Genomic DNA, 16,825 nt, shown 5'->3' with positions numbered 1-16,825 from the left:
AGGTGTGGGTGGGGACAAAGCCCCTCTTACAAAGCCTCACCCGACCCGTTCCTGCTCGCTGGGACCACCTCCTCCTTGGCTCCCTGGGGCCACAGTCTGAGACAGCCCAGGGCTGAGCTGGGAAGATTCCTCCTGAGTGGCAGGTACTGCTGGGTGGACCTCCCGGGCGTGGGATATTCCGAGAGTCATTGTGAGGCGCAGAGCGACTTTTTGGAGCAGAAACCAGCCCGGGGTCTGAGTGCTCTGGGGCTTGGGGGCTGGGGCTCGTGGGAAGAGCACGCCCCCGCCCCATCCTGGGTGGGGGAGGGTCACCATACCCCCGCGTTGAGAGACCTGAAAGCCCCTGATCTCTGCCTTTGTCTCTGTTGCCATCACAGGTGATCTTGATCCTGACCAAGTATTACCACGCAGACATGGGGAAGGTTCTGGAAAGTTCTCTGTGGCGGTAAGTCAGCCCGAAGGCGGGCCTCGTCTCCTCCTGTACCTGCGCGTCTCCAAGGCTGGGCCTGAGATCCCGGGGCCTGGCTGGAGCAGCCCCCTCTCACTGGCGGCCTCTCCACTTCCCTTCCGCTGGAAAACCCGTGTAGGAGAAGGTGAAGGCCAATTAGGAGTCCCGTCAGCGGTGCACGCAGGGCTGTGGCACAGACAGGCGTTGGAAGGCTCTTTGCTTTCTTCCCTTTCTGTCTGGGCTCCTTTCCCCTCGCTGTTGTCCTCCCGGGGGAAGGGGGCCTGCCTTGTGAATTCAGGTCAGTGCACAATTTCCTCTGCTTGTGCTCCGAGCTTCCGACGCAGCTCCCGGAGTCCCCCAGATACACTGATTATCCTCACGGTCCAAGGGTCTGTCTTTCTCCCTGGCTCAGTCCAAGAGCTTGGAAAATAAAGAACCCGCCACTGCCGATGGGCTCTATCTGTCTGTATGTAAAAGGTAAATTCAGTCCAAGAGTTAGGCGGCCTTTTTGATGGTTTCAGGGAGGTGGGCTAGGAGGAGGACTGGAGATGTCATTTGGATTATGATCAGCCTTGTATTTGTGTCTGCGGCATGGCAACCCACTCCAGTATTCTTGCCTGGAGAATCCCAGGGACAGAGGAGCCTGGCGGGCTACAGTCCATGGGGTCGCAAAGAGTAGGGCTGAAGTGACTTAGCTCGCAAGCCCCCTGGAAGGGGAAGGAAGGATCCCAGCGTCTTGGGCTGGGGTTTCAATGCATCTCTCAGGCGAGGACGCTGTGTCCTGGGGGCACCGCTCGACATTTCCACATTCTCTGCATGTTGAACCGTTTTGCTTTCCAAGACATGTTTCTTGAGTGTTAATTAATTCATTTTCTTTCTATTTGAAATCTATTAAAAACACAGAAGCCTGCTGATCAGGGCTCCTGACATGCGTGTCGCCACCTTGAGTTGATTTCCTGTTGGCCTTTGGTTTTGCTTTTAGCGAAGGGGCTTCATGATTGATTCCTAGTTGGTTCTTACCGAGGAATTGCCCTGATGCTCCTGCAAGTTGCTGTAATGATCCCTGAGCTGGGTGCATCCTTGGCCAGATGAGGAGCAGGGTGGCCTTGTGGTGGCGGGCGTGGTCGCCCTGGTGCTGATGTGGGGAGTGGGGAGCCGTGCGTTTTCCTTCCCTTTTCCAGTAGAAGTGCCTTTCCGAGCCCACCCCTCTCAGCCTCAGATTTGCCTCCCAGACTCGCCAGCTTGCTTTCCAATTCCACGACAGCCTCAGGATGAGGAGCCCGCCACAGATTCTTTCCGACCAGGACCCCCGCTTCTTTATGTGTTGGGATATTTCAATCTCATGCCTTGAAGTAGCTCATCCAGCAAGGAGCCTGCTTTCAGATATGCTCCTGCGGGGGTGGATAAGGCTGTTTGTTCATTGTTTGGGATGAGAGTGGAGAGGGGCCTGAGCTTTAAAGCTCCAGTGAAATCTCATCGGTTGTCCTTTGAAGGTTTGCATTTGGGGACTGGTTTCGGGGCCAGGCTCCTTGAGAAGGGCCGGCTCCTGGAAGGTTCCCCCTTCCAGGTGGATGGTCCAAGGACTGGCCCCCTTGGCTGCAAAGTAGAGAGAGGCACTCGTCCTCTCTAGCTCCAAGCAGAGTCCATCTACTAATTCAACTCAATCTTCAGCCCCTGCCTGTCAGCCCAGGTCTCCATGAATGTTTGTTAATCCCCTGGAAAGTGGGAGCCGGGTTCTGTCTGCTCCTGCAGCATCTTCAGAAGCCAGGGACAGAGGAGGTGAGGTTATTGTGAGTGTAGCTTGAGGAGCCAGCAGTCCTTCCTGGTGTCACTGTTCTGCTTCACACAGAGTTGCTGGGTGGAGTTAAAATTTGTGGCAAGTCTTCGTGGGGGCTTGGTGGGGGTGGAAATGACCTTGGCTAGCCCTCCAGTGTGGCCTCAAGAGTCAGAATTCTTCATGTACAGGTAGGGAAGCCAGGCTGTTACCAACCAGGGTTCCTGGCCCCCTTAATCATTGGAAGGACTGATGCTGAAGCTGAAGCGCCAATATTTTGGCCACCTGATGTGAAGAACTCATTGGAAAAGACCCTGATGCTGGGAAAGAGTGAAGGCAGGAGGAGAAGGGGGCAGCAGAGGATGAGATGGTTGGATGGCATCATCGACTCAATGGGCATGAGTTTGAGCAAACTTCAGGAGATAGTGAAGGGCAGGGAAGCCTGGCGTGCTGCAGCCCTTGGGGTCCAAAGAGTTGGACACGACTGAGTGACTAAACTCCAAGAGGCCAGACGACAAACTCAGGCAACGTTTCACTGGGGTCCCTGCTGCAGCAGGAGGGAGCTAGATCAAGTAACAGGTTCCTTTGCTCACTTCCTGAGGTGGGCCGAACTGGTTCTTTAAATGGGGGCAGGGTAGGGCTGTGTCCGAGGGTCGGGCAGGAGGGCTGGCTTAGGTGGTTTGCCCACCCTGTCGGCGGTACTGAGTTCAGAGTTCAGGCGCAGTACCCTGTTTTGCTCCTGAAAACCTCTTTTTGCTTCTGGCTCTTCAGACATGGCTTCCCTGATTGACTCAGCAGTAAAGAATCCAGCTGAAATGCAGGAGATGCGGGTTCAATCCCTGGGTTGGGAAAATCCCCTGGAGAAGGACATGGCAACCCCACTCCAGTATTCTTGCCTAGAGAATTCCAGGACAGAGGAGCCTGGTGGACTACAGTCCATGGGGTCGCAAAGAGTCGGACAGGACTGAGCAACTAAAGAATATCACGGCTTCAGACATGGCAGCTGCAGTTTTTGGTCTTTGTGAATCTTGTCCAGAATTTGCTCCAATGGTGCATGCGCGCAACTGTTTTTAGTCCCTTATATCTCTTTGCATTTTGTTGCTCGAGGAGACGTTTGTCCAAAGCTCTGCAGCAAAGGGTTCCCGGTCCCAGCCTGTCTCAAGGAAGACAAACCACCCACCTCAGAGTCTCACAGGGAGCTCTTTTTCCCCTCAAGAGCTTACGTCTCCTTGTCTGTAAAGTGGAAACATCCCTGGATGGGAAATCGTGAGGACTGAGGGAGACTGCATACGAATCGTCCCCAGAACAGCACGCAGTCTAAATTTAGTTTTCCTCCGAAGCAAATCAACAGATTTTAATTTTCCACATTCTTTTCTCATCAGTCTCTAGGCTCAGACATTTCCTCCCCTTTATTAAAAATACATGCAGAAGCATCAGTTATTTCCAGAAAGTTCATCTACATCCCTACCTGTCAGGCCTGATTTCTGTGTTTATCTCATCTTTCTTGTGCTGAGACTGCTGTACCGTGAGACGCAGAATCAAGGTGCGCACCTTCTCTCTGTCACACATACATGCAAGGTGCTTCCCGTTTTTCCGTGTGGTATTACAGGCCACGTGATTACTTTTTATGGCTGTGCACTCACCCCTGGGATTGATTCGTTCTAACTCCTAGCCCTGCCTCCCTTGTGGCTCAGATGGTAAAGAATCTCCCTGCAATGCGGAAGACCTGGGTTTGATCTCTTTGTTGGGAAGATCCCCTGGAGAAGGGCATGGCAAGCCACTCCAGTATTCTTGGCTGTAGAATCCCGTGGACGGAGGAGCCTGGTGGGCTGCAGTCCGTGGGGTCGCAAAGAGTCGGACACGACTGAGCGACTAACACTTTCACACCATACCCACAACTCCTAGACCTGCTGCGGTCCTAAGACATTTTTTTTTTTTTTTGGAGTTCTTTTTTTTTTTTTTTTTAATTTATTTATTTTTTCAGTGGGTTTTGTCATACATTGACATGAATCAGCAATAGATTTACACGTATTCCCCATCCCGATCCCCACTCCCACCTCCCTCTCCACCCGATTCCTCTGGGTCTTCCCAGTGCACCAGGCCCAAGCACTAAGTCTACAAGCAATAGATGCTGGAGAGGGTGTGGAGAAAAGGGAACCCTCTTACACTGTTGGTGGGAATGCAAACTAGTACAGCTGCTATGGAAAACAGTGTGGAGATTTCTTAAAAAACTGGAAATAGAACTGCCATATGACCCAGCAATCCCACTTCTGGGCATACACACTGAGGAAACCAGATCTGAAAGAGACACGTGCACCCCAATGTTCATCGCAGCACTGTTTATAATAGCCAGGACATGGAAGCAACCTAGATGCCCATCAGCAGATGAATGGATAAGGAAGCTGTGGTACATATACACCATGGACTATTACTCAGCCGTTAAAAAGAATTCATTTGAACAGGTCCTAAGACATTTTGACATGTTGCTTTCCTTTCCGCTTTGTTCCCTGGGAAGCGTCTTAGGGAGTTCCATTTCTGAGCCAGACGGTCTGAGTAGATTCACGGCTGGCGTGTTGCAGCCAAATTCTCTTCCGGGAGGAACGCAACCCTCCACGTGGGGTAGCGCTCTGCCTCCTGGCCACCTTCGGGCTGATAGCTTTTCTGGAACTTGCTAACCTACTGGCCCAAAGGGAGGCAGTGCCGTTTCCATACCCCTAACGAGGGTGAGTGGTTTCTGGGTTTAATCGCGTTTTCTCTTGTGAGCATCCCCTGCTCACATCCCCTGTGTTGAGACCGTGCAAGCTTGTTCAGAAGGGGCGAGACTGCCACCGGCCCTTGGTCAGGGTGTCACCGCCCACTGTCTGCCGTTAAGGGCACATGTGGAGTTTCAGGGTGCTGGGGTCTGACAAACACGTATTCAGTGGGGTTATTAAAGACACATCTATTGAATGTGCACCCAGACTCCCAAGAATTCTCCTGTGTGATCACAATAAATACATTTTTAATGACAGATGTGGTACTTACAGTCTGGAAATGGCTCTCTGAAATCTAAGCTGAATGCATTTTTAATTGTCCTGCCTTTTGTGGGCCCCATGGTGGGAGTGCCTCTTCCTGGCTGGTTTTGAGGGTGCTGCCCTCTGCCCCTTCCTTCTCCGTGGACACTGTTCTCTGCTCAGCCTCTCAGCCGGGAGGAGGGGGGATGCGTGGGAGCCCCTTCCCACGAGAAAGCTGCTGATTGGCCTCGGGGGTTGGACAAGCACAGAGCTGGTCCACCTCCCCTCCTGGACCATCCCGAGGTGAATGGTAACTAGAGGAGCCGGCTGACCCTGCCCTGGCCTGCATGTCCAGTCTCTGCAAGTGTCCCAGGGCTGCTGGGGCAAAGGACCAAAGTCTAGGGGCTTAAAACAAGAAGAATGTTCTCCCACCGTCCTACGGCCCAGTAGTCTGACATGGAGATGCGGGCAGGGCCGGCCTCCCCCTGGAGGTGCTGGGGAGGATCCTTCCTGCCTCTTCCAGCTCCTGGGGAATGGGGGCCGCGGGCCTTCATAGCGGCTGCATCTCTTCAGTCTCTGCCTCCATCTTCACGCGGCCTCCTCCGTGTGTTCCTTACAAGGACACATCTTTGGATTTAGGGCCCACCCGGGTGATCCAGGGTGAGCTCATCTCGGGCTCTCTAACTTCATTACATCTGCAAAGGCCTCTTTCCAAATAAGGTCGCATGCAGTCTCAGGAGGTTTGGATGCCAACGGAAGTGCTAGCGGTAAAGAATCCACCTGCCAGAGCAGGAGACTAAGAGATAAGAGTTCGATCCCTGGGTTGGGAAGATCCCCTGGAGGAGGGCATGGCAACCCACTCCAGTGTTCTTGCCTGGAGAATCCCATGGACAGAGGGGCCCCGTGGGCTAGAGTCTGTAGGGTGGCAAAGGGTTGGACACGACTGAAGTGACTCCGCACACACACCTTTCTGATGCCCCCGCTCAGCCCAGGACGCATCCACCACGAAGCTGCGTGACCTCTGCCCGGATCCGGTCTCCCCGGTGACTCACAGTGATGCCCTGTGTCATTCTCCCCTTTGGCCCTCCATGCTCGGCGGGCCAGCAGCCCTTCCCAGTTCACCCCACTGCTGCCCCCCAGACCCCTCTCCTTGCAGGGCCTGAGGGACGTGACACGCACACTTGCCCACGTCTGGCCCTGCCCGCTCGCCCTGGAGGCTGACACTCATGTATCCCAATGTCCTGTCTGAGCCCGGTCGGGGGAGTTCAGTGGTCAGGGCCAAAAACTGCGGGGGCAGGTCTGCTGCTGCTGCAAGTCACTTCAGTTGTGTCCGACTCTGTGCGACCCCATGGACAGCAGCCCACCAGGCTCCCCTGTCCACGGGATTCTCCAGGCAAGAACACTGGAGTGGGTTGCCATTTCCTTCTCCAGTGAGGGCAGGTACAGAAGAACATAAGCGCTCACAGGACACCTAAAGGCCTGGTGTGCACTTTGTATTTCCTCCATGACAGACCTGTGACGACATTAAGGTCAGGATAGACAGGAAATACAAACGCTAGGACAAAATGGTCCTTATGTACCCCCCTGGATAATGCCCAGAGCCTGCATCTCGGGGCATCTCTGGGCAGCTGCAGGGCACAGAGTTTCAAGAACCCAGGTTGCTGCCAGCCACCCAGGCTGGGGTCTTGAGAGGTCTGTTTGGGGTCTCTGAAGCTGGATCCCAAATGGCCAGTGGGGACTCAGCGGCCTCGTAAATGCTCCCAAGAAAGTGGACGCAAGCCCTCAAGAGCTGAGCAGGGCCCAATGTGTAGATAGCCTGTCCTCAGCAGGAGGTACATAAAGGTCATTTGAAAAGCTCTTAAAAACTACCACCCTGCCTTGGCAGATGTGGACTCAGTGTGGGGATCTCTCAGAAGTGCCCCAGGGGAGACCAGCCCCAGGAAAGGCCGCTCCAGGGCGGGGTTCCTCAGGCTTCCCTGCTCTGCGTGCCTACCAGCTTTCCAGGTGCGGCCCAGGCTGCTGCTGCTCCAGGGACCTCACTTTGAGTAGCCGGGGCTGGGCTGACTAGGAGTGAGGCTCAGCAGGCCGCTGGCTTCCCAGAGCACCTGGACCAGCACCCGAGCCCCACTCCCTGCGGGGACGCTGTGCCCCTGGCCCCCACCCCACCCCCTGCCCCCTCCTCCACTCTCACCCCCACTCCTCGGTCTCCAGCCACCCAGCCTGCTGGCTGAGCCTTGCCCACCGTGTATGGTCCGTCCCTTCTGTAGCGCCTGCATGGCGTGCCCTTGGTAGTGAACCTCGGGTACTGGCTCCTCATGGACGTTTCGTCTCAGCGTAAACCTCTTTTCCTCAAAGAAGCCGCCCCACTGCTTGGCATGACGCAGACCCCAGGCACTCTTTATCACATATCTCCTGGAGGGTGGGGGTCCCTGTGTATGGTTTGTCCCCTGTGTTTGGTATGGTGCCCCCTTCAACCCCTGGTTGCCAGAACATACACAGGTTGAGGATGGAGACCAGTAGGGTCCCCTGTGATGATCTCCCAATGCCCAGAACCTAGGTTAGATCTGGTACAGAAGGTGATGTTGGGCATTGGGTGAGTGGGTGGATGGACGAATGAATGGATGGATATGGAGATGGGTGGATGAGTGGATGGGTATGCAGATGGGTGGATGGAGGGATGGATGGATGGATGTACAGATGGGTGGATAGATGGGTGGATGGATGGATGGATGGATGGATGGATATATAGATGGGTGGATGTGTGGATGGATGGGTGGATATATAGATGGTTGGATGGGTGGATGGATGGGTGGATATATAGATGGGTGGATGAATGGATGGGTGGATGGATATGCAGATGGGTGGATGGATATACAGTTGGGTGGATGGGTGGGTGGATGGATGGATATACAGATGGGTGGGTAGATGGATGGATGGATGGATGGATGGATATACAGATGGGTTGGTGGATGGGTGGATGGATGGATGGATGGATATATAGATGGGTGGATGGATGGATGAATATACAGATGGGCAGATGGGTGGATGGATGGATGGATATACAGATGGATGGATAGATGGATGGAAGGAGGGACAGATGTACAGATAAACTTACGACTGGGAGGACAGAGAGATGGATCGACAGATGACAGATGGATGCATGGATGGACATATGGTGATGTGGTCCTTGGGAAATACTGCCGGGACCAGGAAGACCCTTCCGGTCTATGAGGCCATCCCAGCAGGTAGGGTGGGAGCCAGGAGCACAGAGCTGGCCCTGATGCCATCAGATGGAGCAAGAAGGGCTGGGGGAGTCCTGAGCCAGGGAGAAAGTGGATCTTGGCTCACTCTCTACGCTCTTCTTCCCTCTGCTGTTGTGTAGCCCTAGCCCACAGCCCCATTCACACACTGCCTGGACGGTGTGGAGGCTGTGCCAGCCCTGCCCTTCCACCCCCACATGTGACCTTGGGTGGTACTTTTAGTAGGGGCAACCTCGGGAATACTGGAGTGGGATACTGGGGTCTCGAGTTTCCTCTGAGTGGGTGGAACCCCACCCTTTTGTTAGGGGTTATTGCTGTTGTTCAGTCACTAAGTCGTTTCTGACTCTTTGTGACCCCATGGACTGCAGCACGCCAGGCTCATCTGTCTTCCACTATCTCCCTGAGTTTGCTCAAACTCACGTCCACTGAGTTGGTGATGCCATCCATCCATCTCATCCTCTGTCACCCCCTTCTCCTCCTACCCTCAATCTTTCCAGCATCAGGGTCTTTTCCAATGAGTCAACTCTTTGCATCGGGCAGGGGGAGGGGGAGGGGGAGGGGGATTCTCTTCCTCCGTCTTCACTTTAGTCCTGAAATCTTGAACCGACACAGAAGGTGTGGAATGTGGTGTGCCAGCTGCCTGAGTACCCACGTGCCAGAGACAACCCCGTGCCCACCAAATAATCCAAGCGTTTTCTCCCTTCCCTGGCCTCCCTTGTGGTTATTGTGGGGCCATGTCATTTATCTGAACCAGTGGTCCATGATCAGGAATAATCAGCTTAAGCCACTGAAGTTTGGGGCTTCAGCTGTTACTGCAGCAGACCGCAGTCTAGCCCAACACGGGTTCCCTAGCTGTAACAGATGTTAATTTTTCTCTTCCTGGGCTCTCCATCTCTTAAAGAAACACACTCTTCCAGGTTCTGATCCAGCCCAGCTCCCCCTCCTTCCTTCCACCTCCCCCATGCCCGCCATCCCCCACCCCAGAAGTCATCCCCGTGGGGGTGTCCTGTGTTAAGTACACGCGTATGTGTCTGTCCACGATCAATATGTCCCAGGGTTTAGTGTGATTTACAAACTAACGCAGATGGCACTGTGCTGCCTTTAGAAACGCGACTGATGCTCACGCCTCGGTTTTGGTCGTTTATCCCTGCAGCCCTGGTAAGCTGGCTGAGCCACACCTTCCCCTGCTTTGGAGCATGAGGGTTTTCATCCCCAGGCTCCACTGTTCCCACCAGGGCTGCGGAGTGTGTTCGCCCATGTCTGTCTCCACCTTCCTTTCCTTTGTCAGTCTGTCTGCAGAGCGACTCCTGCCCCGCATCTCTGGAATCTTCAGACTTGGTGTGTTTGCATTCAAGTGGACGTTAGAACATAATTCAGTATTATCCTATCTTGCAATTGCGTGAATTTTTCTGGAATCAAACTTTCTTTTATTGTGTCTTATTGACTGTTTGAGGCCCCTCCTCCGGGATTTAGCTGTTGTGTTTCCTGCCCATCTTTTTTCTATTGCTAAATTCCTTCTTCAACTCTGCCTCTCTGCTGCAAATAGCCCAAGTCCTTTCCTGACCCTTAATGTTAAGATGGGTATCCTCCAACTGTGTCCTGAGCTCCTATGATTGTCATTTATTCTTTTCCAACACTCTCTAAGAATGTGTCCTCCAGAGAGTGTTCTTCTATGTCATATTTTGAAATATGCAATGCTTAGAAGTGCCATTCTTAGAAGAGTGTTTCTGTAGGCTGGTGCATTCCTCAGTTATAGTGACAATGACGCTGTGTAACCAGTCACCCCAAACTCGGTGGCAACAGCAGGCTCCTTCTTCTCACGCCCTGGGGTGACTGATTTGTTTGCAGTAGTCTGGGGTGGCCAGACAGCTCCCCCTGCGGTTGACAGGCTTGACTCTGCTCCATTTGTGCTGGGACCCCAGCTGACCAGCCAGAGGCCATCAAGACCCCTTCTTCCCAGGCACGGACAGGGGAGCAAGAGAGGCACGCACCGCTATAAGCATCCTTAAGGCTCCTGTTCACGCACATTTGCTAAATTCCGTTGGCTGATGCAAGTCACAGGTCAAACCCAGTCCCAGTGGGGGACGGGAGGGGAAAGAAGGGGCTTGTCTGCTGAATGACACTCAAGCGCAACAGGTGCTCATCGATGCTTCCAGAAAATATATGTTGTGTAGTCATAAGCTAGGCAAACATAATTAGATGGAAGAAAATGGATCAGATTTCTTTGTAGGAGAACACACTAGAGTCTCTAACACACCACTGGGCACCATACGTCTCCAGGAGAAGATCATGTGGCATTTCTCCAATCCCATCTGATTCCATGAGCTTTCATTTTAAAAAAATTTAATTTAAAATGTTATTTTACAAAAAAAAAAAATAAAATAAAATGTTATTTTACTTTTTATTTACTTCAATTAACTTTACTTGTTTAAATTTTTTTATGCAATTTAAGTTTTATTTTACTTTGGCTCCTCTGAGCATTTCCTAGGGTGGGTTTTCCATGGAAGGAGCTTTGGGAAACTACTGTATAGATCTTCTGTTCCAGATGAACTGGCCTGTGAGATTTCCAGACCACATCTGTCTCCCTGCAATGCTACTGGGTTTTGATGTCATTCCATTTCCAAACCAGATTTGGCTCTATTTTTCCTAGGGTACCTCCCTCTGTCTCCATTTTTTAAAATATAGAATTTGGGGGTTACATATTGAGGATGCAGAGTTTAGGGAATCTGAGCCATCAAGTCACAACCGGATGATAACCTCTCAATACGAACTAACATAAAGGAGCGTCAGGGTCCTTTTCTGCGGAGACAGATGATGGCCAGGGACGGGGACGTCTGCCCAGCTGGACTGTCCTGAGGGTGAGGTGGACAGAGCTTGGCTGTGTGCAGAGTGTTCCGGAAGCCCACAGGCAGTCCCCGGGATCACAGCCTGTGTCTTCGGGGCCTTGAATGTCCAGGCAGACAAAGCGCTGCTGTGCTGTTAGGGTCCTTACAGGTGGACGTGCTGAGTGTTCGCAGGGAACGTTAAACAGGTGGCAAGTCTCGCTCTTTGTAGGCGGGAAGAGCGGGCCTTGTTTTAGAGAGAGAGTCTTAGATGGTGATGGGATGCTCTGTGGCTGATAGCAGGCATTCTAGGCCGGGTGGTCGGTGCCCCCAGACAGATCCAGTTTCCATCTGGCTCTGCACCTTTCCTCCTTTGTGGCTCCCACCCCCCACCCCGGGCCTCGTCTGTACCCTGAGTCTGACGACGCAGACCTCGCAGTTTTGACGTGAGGATGACAAGAGACCTTGTGTGTGCAACACGTGGCGCCTGGGAGGTGTCAGAGGGTGGCTTCCTTCCTCCGTCTCTTCCCCTGATGTGTCTGGCTGCCTTTCCACCGGCTATGACTCCCTCCCTGCAACAGTCTCTCTCTGTGTTTGCTTAAACATCACCATGGAGACCTGAGTTTGATTTAAACAAGACGCAGACCAGAAAGGGATCGAGAGAGGCGCTGACTTAAAAGCTTCCTGGGTTTGAGTCTCTTCAATAAGTAATTCAACTGCGATCAACAGTTGGATGAGGTCAGGCTCTGAGGCCTCAGGGTGCCTGTAAAAGGCTCTGGAACAGATCTGGGGTGGCCGAGAGGTCACAGGAGCTTTGAGGAAATCCTTCAGCCTCCCCAGCCCCCCAACCTCTTCCTCTGTCTTGACTCCAATGCCGGGCCTGCCGCAGGTCCCGGGTCCCAGCTCTGAGGACCCCTGCTGGTCACTAACGCTGACCATCTTCTCTGCCATCTGGCTTTCTCTTCTTTTCCGCCTCTTCTCTTCCCCGCCACCCTGGCCTCCTTCTTGCCATCTCTCCCACCCATCACGCATCCAGCCATCCATCCATCACGCCCTATCTATCCAGCTGCACCTCATCCCTCCATCCAGCCACCCATCATCCGTCTACGCATCCTTCCATCCAGGCTCTGTGTTTGAGTCCCTGAGATCAGTGACCCCCGAGATTCAGAGTGTAGCAGGGCTAACAGATGAGTGATAACCAGGGAGCCCGCACTGTGGGGAAGTACTGGACCACCCCACTCTGTTGAGCAGAGGAAGTGGTAGTCGGGGAAGACTTCTGGAAGAAGGTTCGGCCCCGGCCCTTGGGTACCACAGACTCCCTGCTCTTCCAGGGCAGCTCTGCGTACACGGTGCCTTCCGTGTTGCCATGGCCACTGTGGCGTGTCCTGTGTGCTCCTCCTCACCCTCCCCAGCATCCATCCCGCCGGGCTCTGCCAGGTCCACCTACAGGACGGATCAAAAGTCCTTCTGCGGCCCGAGGCTGCATCTCAAGAATGCCGCTGCTGGCCTTGGAGGGTGATGAGAACATCTGGCCTTGGGCACCCCAGTCACGCCCGAGTCCCAGCTCGCTGTGTGATACCTACCCCGAGGGAGCCCCTTCCCACCTGGGCTTGCCCGCGTGCCTGCAGTGGTTTTCTCTCTCCCTCTCCGGCGTCCTGCTCCTCTGACCCCGTTGCTGTAAGCCCCGCCTCGGGCTCCGGAAGACTTCTCAGGGAAAAAGCAGACACGAGCAGAAAGCAGACAGGTTCCCGGGTTCTGCAGGACGGCCCCAAACGAGCCGGGTGTGGGCTCTGAATTTAGCTTTCTGATGGCTGGCAGGGGCACCTGGTTTCTCTCGCGGCGCTGATGACAGTCTGGCCCACGCAGGTGACCCTGAGGCATCGTGAGCCCACAGCACAGCTGCCCGGCCCACACGGTCATCTCAGATGCTTTTTTGAGAGACGGAGACAGATGCTCTGTGGGGAGGGCCAGCCTGTGAGTGCTGAGCGGACGCTCTGATGCTGCGGCCAGCACTTACCCCAGAACCACCTCGTGGGGGCCCCTGACACTGCAGATTCTTCTAGAGTTCTCCCCCCACCCCACCTTCGTCCGTCTGGCAGGGCACCTCCCCACAGGCCTTGTCACAAGCCCCCCCGCCACCCAGATCTCAGCAGCAGCTTCCTGTCCCCCCATTCCTCTGTGCCCAGAGGTCCCCCCCTTTTCCCGAGTTCCCCACCCCACCCCCAACCCTGGCTGGGTCAGGCTCCTCCTCTGGGCCCTTGCAGACCCTCCGCATAATCCCTCCACATTTCTTCTTGGGATCTGAGTTTCCCGTCATCTCAGTATCCGGGATTTCCTGAGCTGGATTGAAACCCACAAAACACTGCTCTTGGATTCGGTGGGAACCACCTCACATTTCCTTATAACAGGGTGCTGCCTAATGCCATTCAACCTTATGAAGATTTAGTAACATATTAAAGACAGTACTGATAAGGGTGTTGCTAAATTCCTCTCCAGAAGCTTCTCCTTAAAAAAAAATCTTATTTTTAAAAACGATAACACATGCTCATCACAGAAATTTTAGAAACTATGGCATCAACGAAGCATAAAAACAATCCCCTGTGTTAAGCCACCTTAGGAGATAACAAATGTTAATGTTTGAGATGAAAATTCTCACCAGTCTTTTTAAGATGCAAATGTATACACGTTTTATAAACTTTGAATCCCAGTATTAAACATTTTCCTATGCTCCCACATATTTCCAAAACCACTATTTTTAGCGGCCGTGTAATGTAGCCTCAGATGAAGGAGATATTATTTATTTAGCCAAATCCTCATTTTTAGACATCTGCGTCATTTTCAGTTTTCGCTAATGTAAAGATGTAAAGAAAGCTGTGTTCTTGGCCTCGTAGGTACGTTATTCCACTTTTCTGATTATTTTCTTTGGGTGTATTTTAAGCAGGGACTTTCTTTCCTGTCTGTTGGATTACAGGGTATCAGGATTCCGCCATGTACTTGAGTGTATGGAGGGTCTGTCTCTGAGTCTGTAACTGATTGTACTGGGGGACAGAGACATGAAAGAGCTGTTTAGGTCCAAGGAAATAAGATAAATGTGTCTCCTTTGCTGGCATGAAGGTGCTTCCAGCTAAAGTAAAGCTTCGGCAGCAAGGTGGGGGCCTCCTTATTGTTCAACAAATTCCACGAATAGCTGGAGGCCTCCGACTTAGACCACCCCAAGCCCCGGTCAGGTCACTTGCAACTTGCTTTCTGAGATCCTACGGTGTGTCAGGCACTGCTTTGGCACCAAACATTCAGAATCAACCGAGCACCAGCACTTGCCACCCACGATCTGGCCCAACTGGTGGGAGAGCAGAGAATCCAAGACGGTGCCCTGCTGCCTGTGTGTGCGGGGAGGCATGGCTGAGCCTCAGGGCATGTGCTGCTCCGGCCGGCCCAAGGGCCCGAGGTCCCATCAGAGGGACCTGGAAAATGGGTTCTGAAGGATGAATAGGAGGTCACGAGGCAGAAAATGGCCGGTGAAGTGGGGGGGGCGGGGAGGCAGTCAAGGGAGTGGGGCGGGGACTGCTCTGGCAGTCCAGGGGTTAAGACTTCAGTTTCCAATGGAGCGGGTGCAGGTTTGACCCCTGGTTGGGGAGCTAAGATCTTACATGACTTGTGGCCAAAAGAAACCAAAGCATAAAACAGAAAAAATATTGTAACAAATTCAACAAAGACTCAAAAGAAAACCAGTCCACGTTAAAAAAAAATCCTAAAAAAGAAAGGCAGGTGGCAATGGCGCAGAGGCTGGTGACCCCAGGGACTGGGAGAACCCATGTAAGCAGCCAGGCTGGGGCATGGGGCGCACTGGTTTTCTCTTGCTGTAACCAATGACCACAAAATCTGTGGCTCAAAACCAACACAAATTTTTTACGACACAGTTCTGGAGGGCGGAAGGCTGATATGGGTCTCCCTGGCTAACATGAAGGTGTGAATAGGGCTCGCTTCCTTCCCTGAGACTTTAGAGAAAGCTTTTTTTTTTTCCTGGCCTTTTCTGGTTTCTAGAGGTGCCTGCGTTCTTTGGCTCGTGGCCCCTCCTTCATCTTCAAGCCACCAGTGTTGCCTCCTCTGACTTGTCTGTTTCCCCTCTCTTTCTCTACCCATAGCTTGGAAAGGCTCTCTCTTTTAATGACCCATGTGATTCAATCAGATTCATTTGCATAATTCAAGAGAACCTCCCCATCTCAAAGTTCTGAACTTAACCATGTCAAAGTCCCTTTGCCTCTAAGGTGGCATATGCATAAGCTCTGGGCTTTAGGAGGTGGACATGTTTGGGGGTTGCTTATTCTGTTGACCACACAGGGCATGAAGGCATCCAGAGGCTGTCTGTGTTCCTGATCAGTTGGAGACCTGGCTGGGGCACCAAGATTGAACATGAGACAGTAAGACAGTTTTCAGATAGTCAAACCCTGTAGACTTTTCTTGAACCTCAGGCCTTAGGATTGGCCATGAATGAGACACTAACCTTGTCAGAGAGGAAGGGACTGAAGGAGGGACCAGCATCTGTCTACCATTAAGGAACCCATGGGAGAGAATGACTGGACACTTCGGAGGAGGTGATGTCCAAATAGGGTTTTGAAGGATGAATAGGAGTTTTCCAGGTAGTCAGGTAGAGGAAAAGACATTCTAGACAGAGACAACGGTATGTGCAAAATCACAGAGGCACCTACCAGCCTGGTGTGGGAGGAATCCTAAGAGGCCTGGAGTGGTGAAAATGCGAGGTGGGCAGAGGAGGGTGGGAGAGCACGCTTGTGAGGCCCCGGGGGAGTTGAACCAAGGCCAGTCTTGTGAGCCAGCCCAAGATGAACTGTGTCCTCTAGGTGCTGGGGCTTGTGGATTAGAACAAGAACATGGCTACAGCATTCAGAGCAGTGAGGCTGCAGGGTGTAGAAGGCATGGTTATGAGAACCACGGAGGGAAAGTGGTATTTGACAAAGTGCTGGCATCACGAAGCCTCATTCCTCTTGCCCTCCGGGGCCCAGCTGAGTGCAAAGTCCCATTCCTTGCGGCTCCTGGGAGGGGCTGAGCCTGGCATGGGCGGGGCCAGAATGCTGCATTCTTTCCACGCCCTCACCCCACGCTCACTCCGCACCTTCCTCACCCCGACCCTTTCCCTGCAGAAGAGCAGACCTGCATCTCTGCCCTTTGCTTTAAAGTCACACTCTGTCCTGGAGATTTATTGCATTTTAATAAAACTCCCGAGTGGGAAACATATTACCAAACTACCTTTGTTTTCTATTATGTAATAAACCTCGCTTGAGTGTGTTTTGAAGGATGGAGCCATAAACCCGTTTACTGGCCGAGCAGTGTCCAGGGAACGTGCCGGCAGCCGAGTGGCATCAAGGGGCTTAGCCAGCTCTGCCATTAGCAGCAGGTTCCGGGGACAGTCAGCCCCTCTCTCTGAGCCCTGGCTTCTTGTCTAAGAAAGTGAGCCCCTGGGATCAGTAGATGATACTCCAGGAAGAGTTTGCTCAGCACAGGCTCCAAGATGC

General features: G+C 52.9%; 1 protein-coding gene across 1 annotated transcript in view; it reads left to right on the top strand.

Moving 5' to 3' along the window:
* The window catches only part of SORCS2 (sortilin related VPS10 domain containing receptor 2), a 491,606-nt gene that overhangs the window by 191,033 nt on the left and 283,748 nt on the right, over window positions 1-16,825 (top strand). The window contains exon 2 of the mRNA XM_043906091.1: window positions 378-445. Coding sequence (XP_043762026.1) covers window positions 378-445 — 68 coding nt within the window. The remainder of the gene's footprint in view (window positions 1-377; window positions 446-16,825) is intronic.

Source organism: Cervus elaphus, chromosome 6 (genome assembly GCF_910594005.1).
Source record: "Cervus elaphus chromosome 6, mCerEla1.1, whole genome shotgun sequence".
NCBI lineage: Eukaryota > Metazoa > Chordata > Mammalia > Artiodactyla > Cervidae > Cervus > Cervus elaphus.
The sequence above is the reverse complement of the archived record's forward strand: the minus strand, read 5'-3'. Positions and strand labels throughout refer to the sequence as shown.